This window comes from Glandiceps talaboti, chromosome 13 (assembly GCF_964340395.1).
Source record: "Glandiceps talaboti chromosome 13, keGlaTala1.1, whole genome shotgun sequence".
Lineage (NCBI taxonomy): Eukaryota > Metazoa > Hemichordata > Enteropneusta > Spengelidae > Glandiceps > Glandiceps talaboti.
Window position 1 is genome coordinate 8,092,432 of NC_135561.1, and position 25,536 is coordinate 8,117,967.

Consider the following 25,536-nt stretch of genomic DNA (forward strand, 5'->3'; position numbering starts at 1 on the left):
GTAATGAATACACCGTGGCATTCGCCGTCTTACTCCGCCCTCACCGGCCAATACCTGAGGGTGCCCCGGCACATATTGTGCCTTATAGACTAACTAATGAACATAAATATAGTCTTACGTTTATTATATTATAGACATACTGGATAAAATCATGTGTGGTAGAGAGACTGAGCAGATGTTTGAAGGATGATGCCATAGTTTCACAAATATTTCCATCCGCGTGTGTGTGTGTGTGTGAGTGAGTGAGTGAGTGTGTGTGTGTGTGTGTGTGTGTGTGTGTGTGCATGTGTGTGTGTGTGTGTGTGTGTGTGTGAGTGAGTGAGTGAGTGAGTTAGTAAGCGAGTTGATATTCGCCAATGAAAAAGGTGACACCATAACTGTACGAATGTTCCTTTGCCCAAGGCCTTCCTCTCCTATTAAACTTGGGGTATTTTCCTCCAAGTACAAGTAGGTTATAGGCAAGGTGTCAGTCTAATATTTCAGACAATTATTATCCTAGGTAAACTCCTACAATTAACTGGAGTAAAGAAAGATTGATTAATAACGTTTTGCGTTCGTTCTGTCTGTAAAAAATAAAAGAAATAAAAAGTTAATTCATGCAGAGAATGAAAGTTTCCTTGGAGGAGCTGTAAGGCTTGACGAAAACGAAAGGGGATAACTTAGTTTTCGCGTGTCGGTGATGGCGGTGTACGGCGAGAGCAAAGTTGGCTCGAGCCTGACGCCGTCTTTCAGTGCATGCTACACATCGAGGAAGTCAAAACAACAACTGTTTAACTTGCTTTACCGAAAATATCTGTCTTACACTCTTTCTTCTAGACTTGCTCAAGTCTCCGGGCTTTTTTCATTCTTTCCTGCTTTCCTTGAATGATACATTTTTTTAAACAAAACACAAACTGTACATGTGTTCCTTTGCAATTGTGTGAAATGATAACACGACTGAGTGACTGCAACAAAACAGTTGATATAGCCCTTGGAGAGTACTTGTAAGTGGGAAAAATAACAACAAAAAGTTAAGGACATTCATTGTTCTTTACAAAACTCGAAATGAATAACAAATGCAAAACATTTGAAGATAATAAGACTAAAAAAATCTCCAAAGGGACTGGTGACAGTCTATCTTTATACCTGTATGGCAAAAACAACATAATTTACGACACTGATGGAAACGGAAAACTAACTTTAAGAAAAAAATACCGAGCGACACTGTTTAACTAAACTGTGTGGAAATCGGAACTAGAGAGTAACTACCAGTTGCCATATTCAGAAGCAAAAAACTATGGAGTATACGTGTTTTCTGAACATATTGAAATATTCACGAGTTCTGATCAGCTTGCAGTTATTACTGTGAGAAAAACACAGTCCAATACTTGCGTTTGGTAAGAATACGGAGTTAGTCTTTTCACTGATGTGGTAATAACCAGGCTTGGCAAGGAAAATGCAATACAATACCCCCTACTATGCATTCTGCCAAGGACATGAATTCCTTTTAAAACATTACTCTAACAAGTAAACTTAATACAAGACCTGCAAAACCAGAATTCATCTTAAAATTAAACTGAAACATTTAATAGGACATCAACTCCATACTGACCTGTACGTGCACCTCAAGGTGTTTTTACACAGTATCAAACAGAAAGAGATTGAAACAGAAGTTGTGATTTGTGTCAGTCAGAGAGCAAATAGTCTAGATCTTAGCGCTGGAGGATTTCGATTTTGGTGGTCCGAGATTTGTGGCGAGGACGTAGTCTAAATACAGCAGTGCTAATGGTCTGGAGACTGGACTAGAGAACGTGCACGAATCGTAAATGTTATGTGTATATACTATAGGATGATCATGTAAATGGTATTATATTTTTCTTAAGTTGAAATGGGAATATCTGGAGTCGAAAACAAATTCTAAAGTATTTTTTTCTGTTTTTTCTTAGCACTTTGCATGATGTTTACCGTCTTACCAAATTTTACATGAAAATGTCGCAATGCTATGATAACTGTGATTCGTTAGTTTCCTAGAAACTAATGAGGAAGCAGGAAGTTAGAAGATAGTGCAAGGATGTTATGCAGTTTATTACCCTTTACTATTGTCCAACAACAAGAATAGAAATTGTCAGATTAAATACACGTGGCTGTACACGTGTTATGACGTAAATGATCACATGGAGATATAATTGTATTCTGTTGCCATGGTTTCCATTAAAGGCCCATCCCAGTGTAAAACTAATACTAGTATTTGTCTGGCAGCGCTATTAGGGAAAAAACAGAATAGGTAAACCTGTCAAATCCTACAGGTTTCACTGCTAGTGCTAAGATAACATCTATACAAGAGCCTAGGATTGACACCCTGGCCTTTAAACTTTGTGAACACTCTCTCCGTTCCTTGTTTTCTCTAATTCTTCAATTGATGGAGTCATACGTTGCCATTCCCACCCCACCCCACCCCAAAAGAGAGAAAGTGAAATACACTCATGTACTTCTATTGTACGTAGTCGCCCACCGACACTTTTATGACTCTTTATAGCATATCCACAACCACAAGTATACCGAAGACACTCAAGACAGCCTCGGTATTGTCATTATGTTCCATTCAGGCTTTTATGCATTCTTTGAAGGGGAAAAAAGAGAGAGAAAAAGGGTTTTGTTATCGTAGTTAATCAAAGCGATTTTAGCATTGGAGTGAACATAGCAATGACTCGATGATCAAATCAAATGTAAATATAACTGCACATACATGGCATTTTCGACAGTTCAATCATACCTTCGTTGTCGACATTGCGACACGGTACATCGGCAGAGAGGTCGTTGACCCCGGTTTGCATCAGCCCATGCCATAAAAAAATTCCAAAGACATTCATTATACATACATGCCTGCTGTTTGTTTCTGGGTGGCTAAAGTCCTTGGGCAAGATTTGAACCACGACTGTGCCTCAGTCAACCCAGCTGTATAATTGGGGACCTGGTAGGATGTAGGTTGCAATGTGAAGGCTTTAATCCTATGCGCTTAAATGGCTGCAATAGATTGTATGCTCCCTGTGGAGTTGAGGAAGACTAAAGGTCCATTGTGCTGTTCTGATCCGAGCCAGGGGTAATAATTGTAAAGCGCTCTGAGCACGGTGTGGGAAAGCGCTATATAAGAACCCAACATTATCATTATTATGACATCGTCCTTTACCGAGTCAGAAAATCAACCAACGTCGTACAAAACATTCCAAAAGAAAGTAATTTAAAAGATTGGATACCTTCCCAAACCATGTTAGAAAGTACTCAACGAGTACTCCCCGGGGGTGCTCCTCTTGAAGAACAATAAGTCCGTCAACATGTGACCAATTGTTTCTGCTTGTACGCATTTGACATATTTAAAGTGACTAAAACACTTAATTTGAACTACTGACTTTTCGCTCAACCGAACAATTTGTCTGAAGAGTGCATTCCAAGTTGTTTTAATGTATTGCTAGACACCTGTATCCATAAAACATTTCAATTTGGTTTCACTTATCATCTAGTCTCAATGATAGATAATGAATGACTTGTCGAGATTTTCTAACGTGTTAAAGGCCTTGGTTATTATCATCATAGACTGTACTAATTACATACAATACAACATAGACCGAATTATACAGGGTTAAAACGACAAGTGAACAAAAACAATTTGAGTTGTAAATATGATGTATAAAGGGTCCTTTGATATAACACTTTGTCCTTTACTTGCAATATGATGATTTTACCATCTCCCTCATGCAACATTTGGTATTTAAAAATAACAAGTAGCACACAAAATTAAACACAAAATTGTTATGCCTATATCATTTCAATCTAAATTAAATGCTAGGATAAGCTAGCCCACAGACTTGCCTTGTAGTATATCGCTAAGCTAGCCCTCAGACGTGCTTTGGTGATACCATCTCACAAGGCTAGCCCACAGACTTGCGTAAAGTGTTACTAACTCAAGAAGCTCTGTACACCTGCTTCTTGAGTTAGTAACACCAAGACAAATCTGTTGGATAGGCCAATGTGTGATGGCAGGGTACATATTTGTAGTATTTGAGACCACAATTCGCATTTTTCTTATTACCATACATAACTTTTGTCTACTTGTTTGTCTGCACGTTCATTCATTTATTTATTTATTTATTTATTTGTTTGTTTGTTTTGTTTGTTTGTTTGTTTGTTTGTTTGTTTGTTTGTTTGTTTGTTTGTTTGTTTGTTTGTTTGTTTGTTTTTCTGATGTGTAGTGACAATTGTGTGAGAAATGAAGAAAAAATAGAATATTGGTTCTTGTAATCGTCGTTGTCATCGTTACTGTGATGTTGAAGCTGGAGTTTAATGAATTGAAATTTCATGATAATGTATGGAAAATAAGGCAATTTGAACACACCTTCATCCCCATTACATCAATGCTTACTCGTCGTATAGGCTCAAAGTGTAGTCACAGAGACTTACGACAATGAAACTATTGTCTGGTGACTAAACCTGACTGAGTGTTTTACCTATCACGTCCACCTTAATGAACACCGAGTGTTTTACCTATCACGTCCACCTTAATGAACACTGAGTGTTTTACCTATCACGTCCACCTTAATGAACACTTAGTGTTTTACCTATCACGTCCACCTTAATGAACACTTAGTGTTTTACCTATCACGTCCACCTTAATGAACACTTAGTGTTTTACCTATCACGTCCACCTTAATGAACACTGAGTGTTTTACCTATCACGTCCACCTTAATGAACACCGAGTGTTTTACCTATCACGTCCACCTTAATGAACACCGAGTGTTTTACCTATCACGTCCACCTTAATGAACACCGAGTGTTTTACCTATCACGTTTACCTTACAAATGTAATGAACGCTGAATGTTTTACCTATCACGTCCACCTTAATGAACACTGAGTGTTTTACCTATCATATCCGCCTTAATGAACACTAAAAAGGAACGCCTTCACTTTTTTGGGTGGGTGGGGGTTCACAATGCAGTGACCCCATTGGATGTTCTATTCTGTTGATTATCTAAGAGTCTTGTATGTCTGTCTGTCCTAAGAATGATATCTTTATAAGACTCACCTGTATGTCTCTATCGTGATAATAACACTTGTGCTTTGTTTGTTGTTTTCGTTGCTTGGCAGCTTACAGCATGTAGTGTTTCTAAAGAACATCAAAATATTTCCCTTCAAAAGACACGAGGAATTTCATCTTTATTCACGCCAACTTACCTAACTGAAAGAATTGTCTAATATTTGTATTGTAATACATTGTTGTTGAAGTATGTGTTAGCCCATATTTCCTGTCTTTGTTGACACATTTATTCTGTGTTCTTGTTTTGTGAGCGGCTTCGAGTATGGGAGAATGGCAAACACTTAGAAAGATGCTAAGAGGTATTTGGTGAAGGACCAAAAATATGCCAAGTCAGTTTAGTTGTACGCGAATTCTTCAAGGTCATTTCGGTAAACTGTTCATTGTAAGTGTCTTTGCTAAGTAAAAGTAAACGATTCGCTGTAATTGGGTATGTATTGTCGCTTAGTAAACAGTGGCAGGTTGAACTACAGTACTCTGAACTAACACCGTACTGGGCAACTGTTCTCAACATGCGGTGGAAATCACTCCACGCGACTATCAACATGTAACGTATAACCATAGACGCTACACCATGTAGGGTCTATGGTATAACACACCAATTATATACAATGCTTCGACACAACCATTTCTTCTTTTCGCTGGTCGCTTCCCTTTTCTCTGTTTTATTTTACCACATTTTCCTGCTGTGATTTATTTGTTATAATGTTGAGTGGTCTAATAATAATAATAATTAGTAGATAGGTTTTTGCGTATATTATTCCTATCAGTATTTCTCGTCACATAATCACATCACATATGTATGTATGTATGTATGTATGTATGTATGTATGTATGTATGTATGTGTGTGTATGTGTGCATGTGTGTATGTATGTGTGCATGTATGCATGTATGTATGTATGTATGTATGTATGTATGTATGTATGCACGTATGTATGTATGTATGTATGTATGTATGTATGTATGTATGTATGTGTGTGTGTGTGTGTACATGTGTGTATGTGTGTATGTATGTATGTCTCGTGTGTGTGTGGGGGGGTTTGTGTGTTTTGAAACACATCAAGCAAAAGTTATCTATAAGACTATACATACAATCAATATAAACACTATTAAATTCTCAAAAGACAACTCAATGCCTATTCTTTGCCTATGCTCTTGTTTCCTTTTCGTGGTTTAATACCAATCATTGGACATATCAAGTAGATAGTATACCTATCATGGTTTAGTGTGGCTTCCTGCCTTTATTGTAATAAAAGGGTCTACGAACAGTCGTGTATTAGAAGACTTTTTTGGCGTGTTCTGTTTACATCGGAAACTTACATTCACTCTGTACCACAGAAGAATGCTAAATTTTAGATCCAAACTTATTACGTTGTAAGATAAACACAGCAAAATAAAAATGATATTCACTGAAGAACAAAAAGTTGAGTGTCATCATAATATGATTACAAAATGTTGAGTGTCATACCGTAAGAGTGTTTATATTTCACAGCACATTTATATCACGTGTTTATATGATATATTAACCATTGTATGTTTTAATTTTTTTAGTTACCATAAATTTGAGTGCCAAGTGGTACAGTCTGTAGGCCCCTATTTTCATCTAACCATGTTTCATACCGTAACAGATACTTCAGATACTTCAACATATACTAATCAGAGTGGACACACTGTCATAGAGATAGTTCATTGGGTAACCAAGATGCGGTGCTTTCTGATTTTGCTACCCCCAAATACACCACAATGTCATTTTATCTGGTGTTTTTATTAGTATCATTAGGCTCATTCAGTTGCAAGACTAGAAATGATTGAGAATTGTGGAGAACAAATATCTGTGTTTCGATATGAAACAAAAGTAACCACTTAAAATGCTGAAAACCCCAAGATGTTCCAGACTGTTTTGTATTCAATATTTACACAGTTACTTATTTTTTAAAGGTAATAGCAAACTAGATACATTATTCAACGGTTGTCACTTAGCACCAATACACTACATACTTCGGACGACCTAGCATGTTGATAGCATCGATTGTGTGAATGTTTAGGAATTTATATATGCATCAATCTGCAACACAGTGTTATCATCTTACTATCTGTCGACCCTAAAGTCTTACTCAACTCGACCGACCCGCGACCCGACCCGACCTGCGATATGTACCAAACGTGTGTTTTTCTCAAATATTGGACTCGACCATGGACGTATAATGGGAGATATCGCCAATTTAGAGAAATACTTTCTTCTAGCCTTGGTATTGCTACCACTCCTCTGTTCAAAGTGGGTAATGAATCATGAATATTCTATGATTCTATCCAGATAATTCCACGAACGGAAGTACAATTAAGCATTTTACCAAATTCAACAATAGTAATGCAATGTCTTTGTTTATGTCATAATACACTACAATAACAGGAATGACTCACGCTGACGTCATACCCGGAAGTCATTGTTTACCTGATGATCAGTGGAACTACTCAGTATTAGGGTGACCTCACATTGACCGTAGTCAGGACAACGTGTTGCCCCGCTCCATTCAGAAATTACACCCATATTGTGTTATCATCAATGAAATTACGTTTATTTATTTTTCCCCCACAAAAATAACGTTCACATTCAGACATTTGCAAACGCCACCAAGTTGAGGACAAATATCTTTTATTTGTACAAGTAATTTACACTCTAATTTCGACATCGTTAAACCAGCGCCATAGACGTTGGAGTGATGTCTATCGCCAAGGACACTCGAGCTTGACATTTTGTTCTCAACCTTTCCTCACATTATATCCATTCCGGAAGACGTCCATTCATACGACGTGCTGTTGAAAAACATGACAACAATAAGGCAACAGATTGAAGAGAGATACGTTTATTGTTGATGTACTAAATATGTATGCTATTACATGTAGTGCTTGTTGACATTATGACATTGCGTCCTACAAATTGATGACAGCCACACAAATCACTATTCAAAAGTATTGACATCCCTTCCACAGTCTTGTCAACGAAGGTTTTCAGTGAATCGCAGTCTTACGATGACAAGGATGTATGTCTCTAGTTTTTGTTGGCAATGTCTACGTGTTTTATAGTACAGTTTTGTTTGTGTTCTTAGTTGCCATGGTTACCAGATGGAACATTCTAAATTTCTATTAGTTTAATACTCACAACTAGCAATAATAACGGGGATTCTTATCAACTTAAGTCGTGTATTAGAGTCAAGTCGTGTGGGAATTTTTGGCTATGTAGTGGATGGGGGCGATGACTAAAATCCCCATACGAATCGACTCTAGGCTACAGAAGACGCCAATCGAGCAATTACTTATAAATTGCGCCAAATGCATTCCTTACATTCTCTTGTGTAATATATTTTTTTAAATATGGCTCTGCTCTGCCAGTCTCTCCCTTCTCTCCCTGTCCCCTCATATCTCTCTCTCTCTCTCTCTCTCTCTCTCTCTCTCTCTCTCTCTCTCTCTCTCTCTCTCTCTCTCTCTCTCTCTCTCTCTCTCTCTCTCTCTCTCTCTCTCTCTCTCTCTCTCTCTCACACACACACACAAATTAGTTGCAAAATTAGCTTTAGTGAGATCAGAAATCCAGCATGAACCAAATTAACATTACTATACTCTAGATAGTAATTGTTGAAACACATGTGGATGCTTCGTTATAGATCTATTTGCACGACAAAGTTATACCACAGACTATATTTTCTCAGGTAAGAACTTACAAGTATTACAAACAACAGAATTTGAAGGCTAGTTTATACTTGAATGTTGACCTTGAATACACCAAGGTCTATGTCAGGATTTGATAAATTTCATTGTTTTCTAATTTGTCCCAATACATCCAATAAATGCTGTTTAACTATGTACACCTTGCTGTTACACCGCCAGAGTGATCACAGTAACTATGGTAACAACCGTATCACAGATATGTATCGGATGGTCATCTCGATAAACTTCAAGCTAAAATTAAACTTACGATATTAAAACAAATCGTCTTCTGACAAACAGTATTACGATTATTTTTATTTTATTTATCTATCTATCTATCTATCTATCTATCTATCTATCTATCTATCTATCTATCTATCTATCTATCTATCTATCTATCTATCTATTTATTTATTTACTATAAAACACGTTACACGCGCATCCAACGCTTGGAAAGAGTTTACAAACATTAATCTTACTGACATTGCTAAATTGTATTTTCTATCCGGACGAAATCATACTTTATTGCTACAGTGGAACAACAACAAAAGATACATTTACATAAAGTATATATAGTTGGACGATAATCTGCTGAGAAAATGGTCGCTCACGCAAGGAAAGCGTAGTAACGTTAGTAAGGTTTTTGTCATGCTAGACAGTGAGAAGGTGCAAAGTTTAATGTTTACAGTGAGATTTTTATTCAGTCAGACCATACATATAATGTAGCAGTGGTAGATAGTTTTTTTGTTTAGCCAGACAGTGTATTGTTTCAAGTTAATGTGCTTCAATTGTATACATTACACCTGAACAAACCAATGGAGATCTCTCCTTAGGTATGTTTTCTTTCTCATGTGACTTTATTTGCTGTGCTTAAAAATAGACCCCTACTCCTACCCTGTTTGAATCAAGAGCTGGCATTGACAAACACAGGTTTATATTTAAATCACGGGGTTTAATAAAGTTACTGTTATCTGCCATATGTAAGATGTCTGGTTTTTTTCTTTTCATAAATGACGTGTGCATCGTGTAAACTGTGTCACAGTACGTTATTAATAATAGATGGGGTGTAACTGTTTTTAAGTGTTAACTGGCTTGAATATATCAACACTATACCTGCCACTGCACAAGATATTTGTAAATTGACAATTCTCTCTCTCTCTCTCTCTCTCTCTCTCTCTCTCTCTCTCTCTCTCTCTCTCTCTCTCTCCTCTCTCTCTCTCTCTCTCTCTCTCTCTCTCTCTCTCTCTCTCTCTCTCTCTCTCTCTCTCTCTCTCTCTCTCTCTCTCTCTCTCTCTCTCGAAATAGCATGGTTTTTTGGGGGAATATGTGTAGCTCTTATTTTTCTTTACTTTTCAATTTATTGTGGTCGAACCCAAATCTCCTTAACACAGGCTGGTTCAAGTACGACACTCGTCTTGTGTAAACGATGGCCCATTTGGCCTTGCTATGTACTTGATAATTTCGTTCCGAACAACAAACAACATGTGGCCTGCCAGAACAACAAACACACCTGTTACACGAGTAACATGGCCATGCTACATGTACTGTGTAAGACGGTTACCGTATTACAATCAATTAATCGAAAATAATTTTACCTTGAATCCAAGGTATTTACAACGGATAAAAACAAAGTCATTAGTTTTGTTTTCCATCGTAAATAGCGAACGTTTTGCCTCATTAGATTTATACTTTAATTACATGTACAATGTACCTACAGAAAAAGCCAATTTTACGAGGAGATTTTTTAGAATGTTTTCATCTTTACACAAAACATAGTACATCACTGATAACGCGTATAATTACAATTCAGCATTTTGTTCAAATGTTATTGATAGGAAAAGACTAAGCTATGAACTATCAAAACTGAAGCATAAATTATAATGCATAGCGTTCAAAATTTAATTTGAATCTGACTAGCATAACTTATAAACCGTGGTATAAACTGGAATTTGATCGATAAAGCAGAAATAAAACAACTCCAGTGCACTAACAACAGCGAGGTTTGAATCCAGACAGATGGGAAAGCTTACATTTTACACGTGAACGTAAATGTGATTTGTACTAAAACTACTCCCACATTGTAACAAGTAGTCTGCACCAAACACTTTCCCGCCAAATGCAGTTTAACAAAATTGTCGTCTTCCTGTAAATTTTGAATTCATGGTATCTTTATTTTTGACTAGAATCCGATAAAATAATATTTAAATATGGACTGATGCCAATATTTTACTATAAAAGGTCAAAGTTAGACATTTTCAGTGACATTATGTTCAATAATCTGGCACACAGTAAGCTACGGTGGCTCACGTTTGTCCTCATTAAAGTCCATTTTCAGATTTACAACTCAACCAAAAATCCTCTGCTGTATCACCTGGATTACAATCACGTGCACTGTCCCTCTGAGGTATTATGGTAGCACGTGAAGAGTACCATAAAATGACCATTTTGTCTTCTAGGTCTTCTAACGGATAATCATCTAAAGTTTGATGTCAGTAATTTAACTTAGTGTCTGACGGTCTGCTGTTATTGCTTACTCTACACGTACACGTAGCAGGTTGTCTAAATGGTCATTGTGTCCTTAAGTCAAGTATTTCAACTACACACTTCAAACTCTTCGTTCTCTCTTCAACTTTCAAGTTGACACCGACACTTCAAGATTTTCCTTTAACACTTTGAAAAGGCGACTTTTTTACAGAATTGATCCACCCTTCTTAAACTTACTCGTGTACATCCCGTTTCTTTGACAGGGGGAGGGGGCTAGGTGGATGCGTTTGTGTGTGCGTGTACGTGCGTGTGTGCGTGTGTCTGTCTGTTTGTCTATCTGTCTGTATGTATGCATGCATGTATGTATGTATGTATGTATGTATGTATGTATGTATGTATGTATGTATGTATGTATGTATTATGTGTGTATTATGTATGTATGTATGTATGTATGTATGTATGTATGTATGTATGTATGTATGTATGTATGTGTGTATATATATGTATGTATGTATGTATGTATGTATGTATGTATGTATGTGTGTATGTATGTATGTATGTATGTATGTATGTATGTATGTATGTAAGCTTATGTATGTATGCATGTATGTATGTATGTATGTATGTATGTATGTATGTATGTATGTATGTATGTATGTATGTATGTTAGTGAATACATGAGAGGTATGTATATTTAGCAAAGGAAAGAATCCAAACTCCTTGTCGGGTAAGCGTTTCAAATGGTAATTTATGAATAATACATAATTCATGATTGACTTTTAAAAATAGTAGCATTTTACCACCAAGCATTACAAGACAGATGGCTCCAAAATTCAATTGTACCTTAGGAATAGAACCCAGTGTCTTAAGGAGGGTTTATCCAATTACAATAGAATATAATGGAATCTTACAACAATATTATTGTCTGGCTTGGTCGAACAAAGATATAACCAGAAAATTCCAATAATTTATTGAATGAATGGAAGTTGGTGATATCATTTGTGTAAGTTTTCATTCTAATGTTACCTGAACACAAAGTCAATATTTATTTAGGTGTAAAGTTATTGTATAAATTCAGTAATGGATTCATTTTGTAATAGGTACAATTCCTCCTGAAGCGATGGATGATGCATTCTAACAATTAAGTTTCACAACATCGACGACCGGGACAAGGCGAAAAGATATGTTAATGGCTAATATGAAAGGGGCATAGACGAGATTTGAGAATAATCTGTCTTTTTTTTTGGTCTTTTTTTTTTGCTTCATATTGAAGAACACCATGTTGTTTTACTAATCACAGCATGTTTGGCCATCACTTACAACTACAAGATACGGGTAACATGGCAGTTAGGTAACCATGAGATGGGTAGCATACTCACATCCACCTACTCACACACACACACACACACACACACACACACACACACACACACACACACACACACATGACGTAGTTAACATCTCGGTCTTCGACCCGAGAGAAGCGTACTATGTGCAAGGAAATGGGACTACTTGACCAAAAAAGTACTGATTCTGTGCACATGTGTGTGTACTTTACTCAACTGAATATTGCACAGTAAATGTATAGTAACTATTTGTAGTGTACATATCACTGTACTGAAATAGACACCGTAGTACTTCGTTACATGTATATTTCAGATTAGTGGAATAGGTAAACTTCGGGGTGGTCAATGGATAAACTGTTGAGTCTACACAGACGAGGTTTATCAACATTGCAATGAACAAAAGATGATATAATGTAATCAATGTGGCAATGACAAAAGAGTCAGTTTACTTTCATTAATGCTTACAAACGTAATAGCAGAAGTAATTACCTCGACAACTGTTTAATTAAATGTAATTAGAAACTCAATGACAAAAAAAAATCATGATCGCGGAGTTCAACCGCCTACCCCAACAATACAATTAACAATGTCAACACGGTATGGTAGTATAAAATGGTAGGTAGAAAACAACTATAATTTTGGGTAGTAATGTTTTCCAACAAAGCCAACTTTGACTTAATTGGATCAGGTAAAGTGCATTGTTCTCCAAATAATTGGATTTTATATGAGGTGTCAAAATTAAGCAATTTAACATTGAAAGCCGGTTCTCTTTTAAAGTTAAGTCATTGATCCAGTTGGTGGAGGGTCTATGGTTAAGTTCACTAAATGGTACATCGCAATTAGTGACTCAAGGCTTTGGCCTTACGTTTAGACAATGTAAGTTAGTCTACTGTTTAACAATAGCTTTCTTTGTGTAACTACCGACAGCGGAGGAAATTTGGGAGGTAAAGCCGAATTTGTAACCCCAACCCCAACCCCCCACCCCTCCCCTTTCTATCCCATACTAGAATCACATCATCATGTTTTAGACCCAGGTTGACATATATAACGAATATCTGATTTGCGATTACATAGACATTGTTGTAACTTTCAACACTTATTCCGTACTTCTATTCACACATGCTAACTGCCTTCTGTTGCCCAACGTACTTAGATTGGACCCGTAGTAGTAGTGGTGGTGGTGGTGGTGGTGGTGGTGGTGGTGGTGGTGGTGGTGGTGGTGGTGGTGGGGGTGGGGTGGTGGTGGCGGTTGTGGTGGTGGTAGTAGTAGTAGCAGTAGTAGTAGTAGTAGTAGTAGCAGTAGCAGTAGTAGTAGTAGTAGTAGTAGTAGTAGTAGTAGTAGTAGTAGTAGTAGTAGTAGTAGTAGTAGTAGTAGTAGTACAGAGAGGTTTATAGATTGAAAAATAAAATCAACATACATTCAGTGAGAAAGAAAATACAAGACATTGAGATAATGACAAACCGACACCATTATCTCTACTTCGTTGTGGAATGGTGTAGGGTCTGTGATATAAGTCAACTTGAAGACTGACGTCACAATGACTGACGTCACAATGACTGATAATACATGTAGCATTTGAATATTTCCACAAATTCATTTGTTGTGTCAAGTTTATGGTTAGTAAAATCACAGATTAGATGTTTTGGTTCTTAAAATTGTTTTTTTAGAGCTACACGTACAGTTATTGCATTTACAAGACTAACCCTTAATGGTATCTTTTTTCCGAGACTTCAAGCCTTTTCTGTTTGCATGTGCAAAAGGGTAGGGGTAAAATATAAAGATTATTCCACCTCAGTTTAAACTAAGCTGTCATCATGCATTGTTCAGGATATGATTTTAAAGGCTGGGCGTTCCTTTCCTATCACGTTAGAATGGGTGTTTTATTCTCGCGAAATAGAACTGATTATATATCTTCCACGACACTGCGAAATGGTGCGTGTTAAGCTTAGACGGTGCCTTAAAATAGATTGGTTTACGATGATGGGGTGTTTCAACATAAGCATTTAGAACACGACATGTCACAGCATCTTCTCAGCCAAAGTACGAAAAGGCAGATTTTGGTAGATGGTGTGTTGCAGACACAATAAGTTTTGGAGTTGCGCATCATATCAAAGTGAACTTCAAAAGATTAAATTAAGATCTCTGTATCTTTTCTCGTCTTTGATATGTCAGCTGGAGTACAAATTTGACATGCACATTCAACTTTTAGGAAGTCTTTAAAAAGTTTGTTATCTGTATAACCAACCGGGATAACCAACTTGTAAAGACTTGCTAAAATACCTTGAGATTCTTCTTAATAGAGAAGTGGTATGTGCCTGACTCATTAGTGTTTTAAGGGAATTCATCGAAATACATGAATTTAGAAACTGGTTTACCCCACCTGGTCATTTCAACATAAGAACATTCTTATCACCATATTTGTAGCCAATAATCTTTTATGTCAAAGAGATTTCAGAGTATGGTTATGGTAGAAGACTTTTGAGTTTTCCAGAGTCTGGAATATGACGAATATTCGGTATTTACCAATATATGACAAAATTATATTTTAATTACTTTATGTGAGGATCTAGAAACAAAAAGAGCTAATTAAGGTTGATTATTCATTAATTATACAAAAGTGGAACCAATTAATCCACCGTTGCTTAACACCTGTTTCCTACAGGGGGTCCTTGAAATAAACCATACAATCTCAAGTGCCCCGGTTTACCTCCCACGGGTGGGAATATACTTCACTTTTCGGCACGATTCGCACTTGTAAAACCGAGGTCTAAAGAAGCGCCGCAACCATAGTTGTCAGATTTTACCATCGAGGTGTTATCTTTCAGATATGGTAATTTCACTTTCACTTCGTTTTCTTTTAGCTGAAGTAAAGGTTGTGACGAGGTGATGTCAGTAGACTGACGTAATTCGCAACAGAAAAAGGGTTAGAAACAGTTTTGAGTGTCTTTAAGCAAGATCACACCTTCTATATATAACATGTCCCCCGCTCCCACCCCCACAAAATCCCCAACCCACCCCGGAAGTTGTCACGTGTTAATTAAAAGGTTCTTGCCAGGCTGAACAGCTAAAATAATTTTATTTTAGAGGACCTTGCCTGGCTGAAAATACAGGAAAATATTGCCAAACTATAAGAAATCCTTGTCTAACTGAAATGGACAATAATCTAAGCTAAAAGTTGTAATTTAGAAGCCCATGTCCGGCTGAAATAGACATCAAAAAGTTGTCAGACTGTGAAGTTCATGCCTGGTTGAAATGAACATATAAATGTTTTCAGACTGTGTCGTTGCTTGGCTGAAATGGACATCAAAAAAGTTGTCGGACTGTGAAGTCCTTGTCTGGTTGAAATGTAATCTAAATTTTTTAGACTGTGAAGTCCTAGCCTAGTTGAAATGTACTTCAAAAAGTTGTCGGACTCCGGACTGTGAAGTCTTTGCTTGGCTGAAATGGACATCAAAAATTGTCGGACTGTGAAAATTGTTCATTGTAAAGTCATCCTATCTAGATGACGTAACACGTCCTTCGTTTATTCTTATTTTCGTTTTCTTTTCTTCTTTCTGTTTTAAATTTAGTCAGACCAGTGTTTTGTTGTTTGATCATTAAACAGCCTACTCACAGTGTGTTCTTTTAACTCCGTTTAAATTGCCCAGGGCTATAATGTTGATAAGCCGTTTGTTTAAATCTAATCGGGCGTTGTAACTGCCCACGGACGATCAACCCCTCGTAATTAGACGTGGGATCTAAGAGTGACGCCCATGTACTTTATATGGTTTGTACAGTATTATGGATTTGACCCCAATATCTAAGAAATATCGAACACCCATCCTGCAAAACTACACAACTACTTAATTGGTGTTCGACTTTTAAAAAAATGAATATATGCAATTTTGTACACGATTCTGTGTATAGGTAGAAAACTTACTAATATCACTGAATGGCGTAATAGACAATGCCGTGATGACGTCACTTCACATGGTCGTAAAACCCACCAATCCACGACAGCTTTTGTAAGAGGGAGTGCTACAACAATAGAATGAGGAAGAAACTGAGTTGAATCAAATAAGCTTGGTGAATAATACCATTACTATGGATTAGTTACAATTACGTTTACTATCTTCGTTTCTTTACCAATTCTTTTTTTTAACGGATTACAGTTTACCAGTTTGTTTGTTTTCAAACAGACTGTTGACAAATTAAATTGAAAGCGTTGACGTTGCCATGGTGAGAAGAATAACAATCTTAAAAGCTAAAACCAACCAATAGAATCGTTTCCTAAAAACTGTCTTAAATCTCTATCGAGGTTTCCATGGCATTGTCTGAATCGATCGCCAACCAACAAATACAACGTGCCTAACACGAAACCCATGCTTCAACTGCAAAGTAATAAGCATGTGTTAGGTGATATCTAAGACCACTATATTGGTCTGAGGTGATATTTGAAATTCTGTATATGCAAAGTTATATATAAAGAAACACACAAGACTCTGTGTTCTCTCTACATTATATTCAAAAAATGGTTCAAACTTATAAGCTTCAGTGTAAAAATGACAATTGTGGTTGTACCTCTGTGATATGGAAAAGTTGTCAATATCGATCAGCTAAGGTGGATAGAAAGTAAAAACCGTCAAAGTTCATTGTAAATAAATTTCACATTTTGGTTATATACGTACACAGTTTGGTCAAAATGTTCCTTTTTTATCAACAAACAAGGAAAGGAAAGATTTTGCGTTTTTTTACTTGTGTACTAAATGAAACTTAGGTATCTAGTATGTGTAACGTTGTACTCGTGCCCCCCCCCCCAAAAAAAAAAAAAAAATCATCATATCGTAAACATTTGGGAAAGTTTACATTTGAGATAAGCTATCGGATACATTATGGGCAAGTATGTGTATTGTTGACTATTGAAAGTCACGGTATGACGTGGTTATGCGGTGGCATGAGTTGCACTTAGTGTGTACGATCGAAAAGAAATACGCTAAGAAGCCGAGACGACCCTCGTGAATGGAGTTTGTCCTGCGGACACGCGTCATTAGAGTTTACTTTACAAAGTTCGGCAAAACGTTCTCAATCCCGTGCCCCTCAGATATTTTTCTTATTTTTCCTTTCTGAGTCAGAACGTTGACAGTACCTGTCTGGTCACTAGAATATAGTTCTCTTTGCAATGATAACAGCCTTTCTGATGTTGTCACGTTCAATGATGATACTGTAAGCCGAGATGGATAATCCACGTGATCGTTTTTATCTGAGTAAAAAATAAAGGTTTAGAGCTGGGTACAGACAATTGTGGCTGGTCCTCAGGTTGTTGAGTGGAATCAATTATTACTGGCTGATTGGATTATACTTTCATCGTATCAAATTACGTCCTATTTTTGTAGTAAATTAAGCGACGAGTGATCACTGTTATTGTTCAGTTTGGAATGTCAGTGCACACCACGAGGCAAACGTATGTTATACATAAAAGTTCAGGATGGAAGTAAATCCAGGGTTATCAAGCCAGTGTTTATTAAAAATTAGGCCGACGTTTCGGCATTTCAAGGACAGCATTTAGTAAGGGCTGATACAGTAAAAGGAAAAATGAATATATATGTATTTTTTAAACCAGAAAAGTACACAGGATAAACGGTAAAACAAGAACTCCAATAATAAAGAAATGGGATTTGAAGAATTTTGGAATATGTCCATTGTGACGGGTCATTCTATTAGACAATAAAATGTCACTCTAATTGCCCCATGTGTTGTTTATATAAGTGTGACTCATAAAAAATTCCCAACTTCCTGGTATACGGGGAATCGTAGGGGAAATGTAGTATATGCTATTATCTAACGGGAGTACAGTTCACCGCAAGGTGAACACAGGTGAGATGCACCCGACTGTATCCTGTCACGGTCGGACTCCTTTCGTGAATAACTTTTTTTTCTAGTTTGAGGTGGTTTCATAGAAAATCGTGATTTGAAGGAGGAAATAGATCTAGAGATAGAGAACGGTGTCACATCACACAGGCATAAAACTGCATGTACGCGTTATTGGTGATAGTGATGGTATCACTCATAAAGTTGTATCGCAGCCAACTAACCACCCCCTCCCCCATATCTATGCCTGTACAAGGACGTATTTCACTATCTTTGCCCATTGTACGAATCTACTAGCCATCTTTATGGCGATATTTTGAACTTGTTATTGCAAATTTAACTATTTTAGTATTGAGCCAAAGACAGGTGAAAGATTATTTATGTAGTATAGACACATTGTGTGGCGACGATTGTGTTTGTATTCCTCTATAACGATGCTACTTTCAGTCGCACATTAAATAGAGATCGAGACAAAGGTGAAACATATCAAACTGATACGGTGTATGGTACATTAAATACACACAACCACTGTTACACCGTCCTAGGTACATAAATCAAACAGTTGCGATGTTCCCGTAGACTGACTCTGCTCGGTAGAACAATGGGGGAACAATAGCTATTGTAACTCAGATTTCCAAAACGAGGCCAAACCTATGAGATGGTGAGACGGATTATAGTCGCACACAAATGCTCGCATCTGGTATCGGCATCAACATCAGCGGGACTGCGATTAGTTGCGGCTGAATATTAACAACACATACAGGCAGAGCTTCTGTGCATACTGATTTGGTCAGTTGTCACGCCGGAATACACGTGATATACTAGTGCGTACATTGTACCAACCACAGTATACTATTATGTTATCATCACACGGTTCTATAAATAGACCACAAGTCCAGATCTTTTTATGAAAATCCATCCAAGCAGGTAGGTTCCTTGTTCTGACTCTACTACATATACACTACAGTTACATATCAAATTCTAGTATCACACACAGCATCGAATATCGATAGCGTCTATATGAATTCATAATAATGTGCGTCGCTAATGAGCTAAGAATTCGATCACAACGATAGTGAGTATTATAAGGCCGAAAGGGAAACATTCTTTGGTATGGTTGTCAACTCCTTTGGCTAGGTAATACCCTCCAGCTACCAAAACAAACCACCGATTTTAGAGAGCACTTCTGTACTTAGCTGGCAAAGCAAGACGTCGCATCTTCGTGATGTACTTGTTTAAAGAGATGGGTTGGCGTTACATTACACTAAGAAGTCTATTTCAGAACAGAATCTAATCAGTAGATCCACATATTTGATATACTTGTGTGGTTGTATGGCATGTATTGTTTCGTTAACTGTTCGGTGCCAACCGTACACCTCACCTTGGCTTACACCCTCCTACGCACTCACTATTCCAGTCTCTATTTACTTCCACTTTAGGGTAACAATTCAACACTCCAATGACACTTTAAGTACACCGTTTTACGTCAGAGACTGCACCTTCTTATCGAACTCCGTAGCCACGTGGAATTTTCCATCAGGGATTTCCCTGTCGTCCCAATAATTCTACCTTCGGAGTTTGAATATTATGTTGCCCCGTCTGTATATGTAGTCTGACTAAATAGTACAGTCTAAAATAAAACCAGGTATTCATTATATAAGTTTCTTTTGGCCAGTGAACGTGATTTCGGAGATTCAATAGGCAATATTATCGAATTTCAGTTTTTCTGCTAAGTGCTGACTTTTTCGAGTGACCGAGCCGTTATCGTAATATTGTTCATATAACCATGGCCGATGAAAGTATGCCAATGTCCCGGTAACGAAAACCGTTTTATTTCTGTTTACATGTGTTTACTCAATATGAACCCAGTCTATTTTCCTTGTTACAGCTTGCTGCCTTCTTAATTTCACGGGTTGTTTTGACACCTCTCCCTCTCTCTCTCTCTCTCTCTCTCTCTCTCTCTCTCTCTCTCTCTCTCTCTCTCTCTCTCTCTCTCTCTCTCTCTCTCTCTCTCTCTCTCTCTCTCTCTCTCTCTCTCTCTCTCTCTCTCTCTCTCTCTCTCTCTCTCTCTCTCTCTCTCTCTCTCTCTCTCTCTCTCTCTCTCTACAAATTTGAAACAGTGCATACTTTGTGTGCATACTTCAGTTTCAGTGAAGCGTTCAGACGATTTTTTTTCCAACTGTCGAAAAGTACCCTTCACGTGGCAGTCAGTCAGTCATCAGGGTTTCCTCACTATGGTAACGACAGAAGTATTTCACAGTTAGTACAACCACTCTCCTCAACTTGATGTAATCAGAACAGATACACGTTATTTTCACTACAAAACTGAAACACTTAAATTCATCATTCAATTTTGAGTTGAAATTGGTGATAGGCTCTGAATATAAGTATATAAGTTGAAGTGCACATGCAGACAATCGTGTCGCCTACTTTACTCGCGTTATATTAGTTTTTCCAGCATACCTAAATTCTGACCTCTTTGGTCACACAGACCTCGGTACACAGTTTTCAAAATGTGGCGTATCAATCCATTGAGTGCACAAATACAAAGTAGAACCTATATTCTTTGACTGATTACATGTGTAACTCGACTAAAGCCGTCAACCGTATTAAGTAGAATTTGTCACAACGCCACGCAATGTTATGGCCATCTCCACCATGTTGGTATGTACACAAGTGTGAGTGAGGGCATGAGTAAAACTTTTCGGTCACCCCTCTTTGTAGCTACCTGTCATCGGATCCTCGCTGCAGTCAAAGCTCCCTATTCTTTCGTTCTGTTTTTTCTAGCCCGGGGATATCCATCATTTGAAAAGAAGAAAAACCCCGAAACGAAGTAGTTGAAAAGAGAAAACGGTGGTTGTTTTAGGGATCGACTGAAAGACTCTCTTGACGAATAGCAGAACTATTGTGTTTCTTCTGTTGTTCCCAAATCTTTTCTTTTTACGATACTCAGAAAACAATGTATATAACGGGACTCTGTGCTTATTTTAAGCTGCCTCGTACGTTGACGTGTTTGCTATGTCACTTTGGTGAGAGGAGAACCAATGTACGCTTGATACACACATAGCTATTATCATGCAAAGTACTTTCTATGGTTAAATGGTGAAACTTTTCAGTGGCTGTCATACAGCTGAACAGAAGCCTTCTAAAGACACGCATTACAATTCGTTATATTTTACAGTTTGTTTTTCTTTCCAGTGTCAAGCTACAGTGGATACTTTGAAGTTGATTAACAAGGCAAAGGTGAAAACTGGAGTTGTCTCTTATTATTGGTAGAGATCACAGCATATGACTATTGACACCTGTGACACTCCTCCAAGTGGAGTCGATCGGAGTAGATGCCCACATACCTTTGTCGCCCAGGATGGCACCCTAGAGACGTGACTCAGCCTTTCGCTGGAATTTTGGCCTCGGTGCTATGAATTGTGCTACATCAAACCAGAGGGACACTATAATAATCAGCGAACAGAGACGGAACTCTTTAGTTGAAGCCGAGACATTGAACATGCTAGAGAAACAGGTGAATCGACTGAACATCGAGCGGCCAGTATCCGCCAAGCCCGGGATGATGGTCGACTCTCCGCGTAATAGTGAATCGTTCTTGCGAAGTTTTAGCACTACACCGAGGAAGGCAAGAACTCTGGATCCCACGAAGAGAGAAATTTCGTCACAGTATATCGTACCGAGTTTTGATGACTTGAGAAAACGGCGGTGTAGTGAACCTGATATCTCGGGTGATAAAAAATTGGGATTACCGCCACTGAACCCCAATTCTGGCAGTCGTGTGTCTCTGACGGTTCGTCCAAGGACAACGATCGACGGAATTAGGAAGAAGTCTCTGCCAGAGGAAAGAAGGACACCGAGAACTCATATATCGGCTCTAAGACAGGTAGCCAGTATGTCTTCATTGAGTACTCACAGTGCACCTGACATTCACGTTAGTCTTCACAACGGGACACCTAGACCGAGATCAGGGTCGCCATTCAGGACAGATAAATCAAAAACTGTGTTTGAGAGACTGTGTTCACCGATAAAACGGACACAAACGAGTAACAGCAGTGAGTCGGAGCAAAATACGCCATTGCCAAGGAGAGGTTCAACATCAAATAGACTGTACGTAGGACACAGGAGAAGGAGTGTCCCCCACGAAACACTTAAACTGGCAATCTCTAACTCTACAGGGACAATATCTCCTTCAAAAAGATCGCCAATACAAGGTTCTAACGTGTCGTATGAGAACGACGTTGAAAGGAATACGAACTCTGAGTCAAGTTCACCGAAATCCGATCACCTTGTTCGACTCAATGAACAATTTGAGGGCAACGATGTACAAAATGTTGTGGTACAAAATACATGCGTGAACTGTGAACAAGAGAGCGAAGAGACACACATTGATGAAGAAACAAGTAGTCGTATTATTCAGTGGTTGTTAGGCGTTGAAAAGAGTTCTAAGATTATTCCTGAAAATAAAATAGAAGATGAGGCAACGACGGAAACAGCAATCAGGATAATTTACCCAGGAGACTAAAGTAATGAAAGTTGCCAAGCAAGAGCTGAAATGTGATTGTCCCACCGTTGTATTTACGTGACAAAACATGTCGATTTTTCACTGATCAATGTAACTCATTATCCAAGTACACTACAATTATCCGGCACCACTGACAACGCACAGATGAGTGGGTTTACCACGACGTGTTTTAATTCCTAGTAACTTCGCTGAATATTGCCACGACTCCAGGGAAGAATAGGACGTGATTCGCATCACTACAGAGCTAGGAAACTAAAAGCGACTGTCAAAACTTTGCAGGCGGCTACCGTGTTGACATTTTTGTGTTTACACGTGTTTAGGTCTGTATAACGAGTGTTGTTGCCATTAGCGAACTGCTCAAACACTTACGCATATAACGTACCATGTCCGTGTAAAAAAAAAAGACCTGCGTCAACTTTGAAGGCCGTCATTTCCACAAAAAATAATGTTTAACAAAGTTGCCAGAGAAACAAAAAAATGTTTGTACGTACTTTTCGTAATGAAGACACGTTATGGTGAGAACTGAACTATTTCGCTAGAGTCAATAACTCTATGAGTGGACAATCGCAACATTGAAAACACGCCGTCACCTATTAACATATTTGGCAAAACCTTTGCGTTTCCGTAGCAACAGTGGATTTCCCGCCAATTTTCAGCGCTATCCAGTGTCAGGATTTATCAAATTTATGATAGAAATCTGGAAATTTTAAGCATACAGGTGTTTGATATATCATGTAACCATAATAATATTGTTTATCACGGACAATAGGGGATTTTTTTCTTAGAACAAATCATGTTTTGATTAAGTTAGTCAGAGAATGTAAGGTCAATAAAATATAGCCTGCTTTCACTAATTGCCCTGGTGGGTATATTTACGCCAGGAGAAACAAGTTATTACGTGTTAAAGACGATTGGTTTTGTGACAAAATATTTATATGGGTATGACTAGGCGTCGTGACTTCATTTTATCCAGGATGTGAACGCTTTACTTGGATCATTTAACAAAAATCTCTATTTGTTTGCCGCTGTGACTTTAATATCACCAACCAGACTATAAAATGAAGTAAAGGCGCTCAGTTGTATCTATTCGGCTATTTTCTTCAAAGCATCAATCGGTCTGCACGTTACTGTGGAATGAACTGTATTGCCAACAGTCACAAAACTGCCTTCCTATCCTAGTCCACGGTCTGATCCCATAGTTTCACGTGTGCAATTGTACATATCCAATTCGACCTACAAGCCGTCCAACGAATATCTTTGTTGTATGGCCCTAGTTAGGCCGTCCTGGTACACGTAGATATTTAATGATGTATTTATTTTGATATTTTTTGTTGCCCTTACGGCTCCGTCCAGCCGACGTAGTGTATAGAATTAGTGATACTTAATATTCTGTATACCGTTAGGAGTGTAACTCAAATAAGATGAAAATTTCTATAATGTATTTTATTGAATTGTGGGTTATAATCAGGAGCTCAAAGTAGCGTTCTATCGATTTGTCGATTTGTTCTAATAAAACATTCTTACCGTGGAATTCGGACTATTACTGTATTGGATTTATGGCACCACACGTTTTAATTTATTACTGTATTCTACGTTCATTGGTATGAAAAAAGTACTGGCGTCTTCTGGGTGTAGTTAATACTTTGATGTTACGTAGCTCTGTAGATTAAAATCTGATGTGGTGATCGACACGGCTCGAATTCTTGATTTTAACCCCCTGTTTCATTCATTTATTGTCGTTTGTTTTCTGTTTTATTGTTCAGCCTTCACGGCGATCACTCACGGAACAACAAAATCGTAAACCAAACGGATGAAACAGGTGTTCTTAAAAAAGAAATCGAGCCATATTGACCCCATCAGATATTAATCAGATTGGTATTTCATGAACCTTGGTGTCGTCGCGTTGTTTTGACGATATGTGGTTAAAGGCCAAGGTTTCAGTCCCTAGTTCTTTCATTAGTGTTATCTTAGCAGTGGGGACATACTGATTACACAGGACCATTCTGTCATTCTATGCCATTGTTGTCTATAGCTCTGACAGCAGACAATGTTTTTTTCGCTCTACGTTTCAGTCCTTATATCCGAAATCTCAAAGAAGTTCTTCGGGGTTAGGTGTCCACTCTGTGTCTGAAACAGTCACACAGTAGTAACTCCTCCAGCTAAAATGAAAGTACACGTTGTTTTATATTCACCAAGGCAACCACAAAACTTTTTTTTAAAAAGATGTGGGGTGGTTTTTTTTTTCAAAAGCACAAAGGTAGCCATTGAAGCCATAAGTATGGACGACGGCAAATCTTAGACTTTGACATTTTGAATTCAATCATGGCGTGATACTTACCGGTATTAAGATTTACCTAAGTAATTCAAATCCCTTTTACTGAATTTACTCAAAGTTGTTCGGAGGGAGTTATCGGTGTTTCTAAAAAAAAAACAAAAAAACAACACATTGTTGATATCTCTATGGAGACTACAATGTGACTCACGTGATGACCCCATAGACGAAAACCATCTGTGCTAGATTTTACGGTTGTCTTTGATGTCACATGACCACCAACCTACA

The 25,536-nt window shown here is 37.8% G+C and overlaps 1 protein-coding gene across 1 annotated transcript; it reads left to right on the forward strand.

Moving 5' to 3' along the window:
- Positions 1 to 19,088: 19,088 nt before the first annotated feature.
- On the forward strand, positions 19,089 to 24,604 carry LOC144444684 (uncharacterized). The gene is made up of 2 exons (XM_078134194.1): positions 19,089 to 19,375; positions 21,647 to 24,604. The coding sequence occupies exon 2, from the start codon at positions 21,867 to 21,869 to the stop codon at positions 22,974 to 22,976; it is 1,110 nt and encodes a 369-aa protein (XP_077990320.1). The 5' UTR covers positions 19,089 to 19,375; positions 21,647 to 21,866; the 3' UTR covers positions 22,977 to 24,604.
- Positions 24,605 to 25,536: the final 932 nt, after the last annotated feature.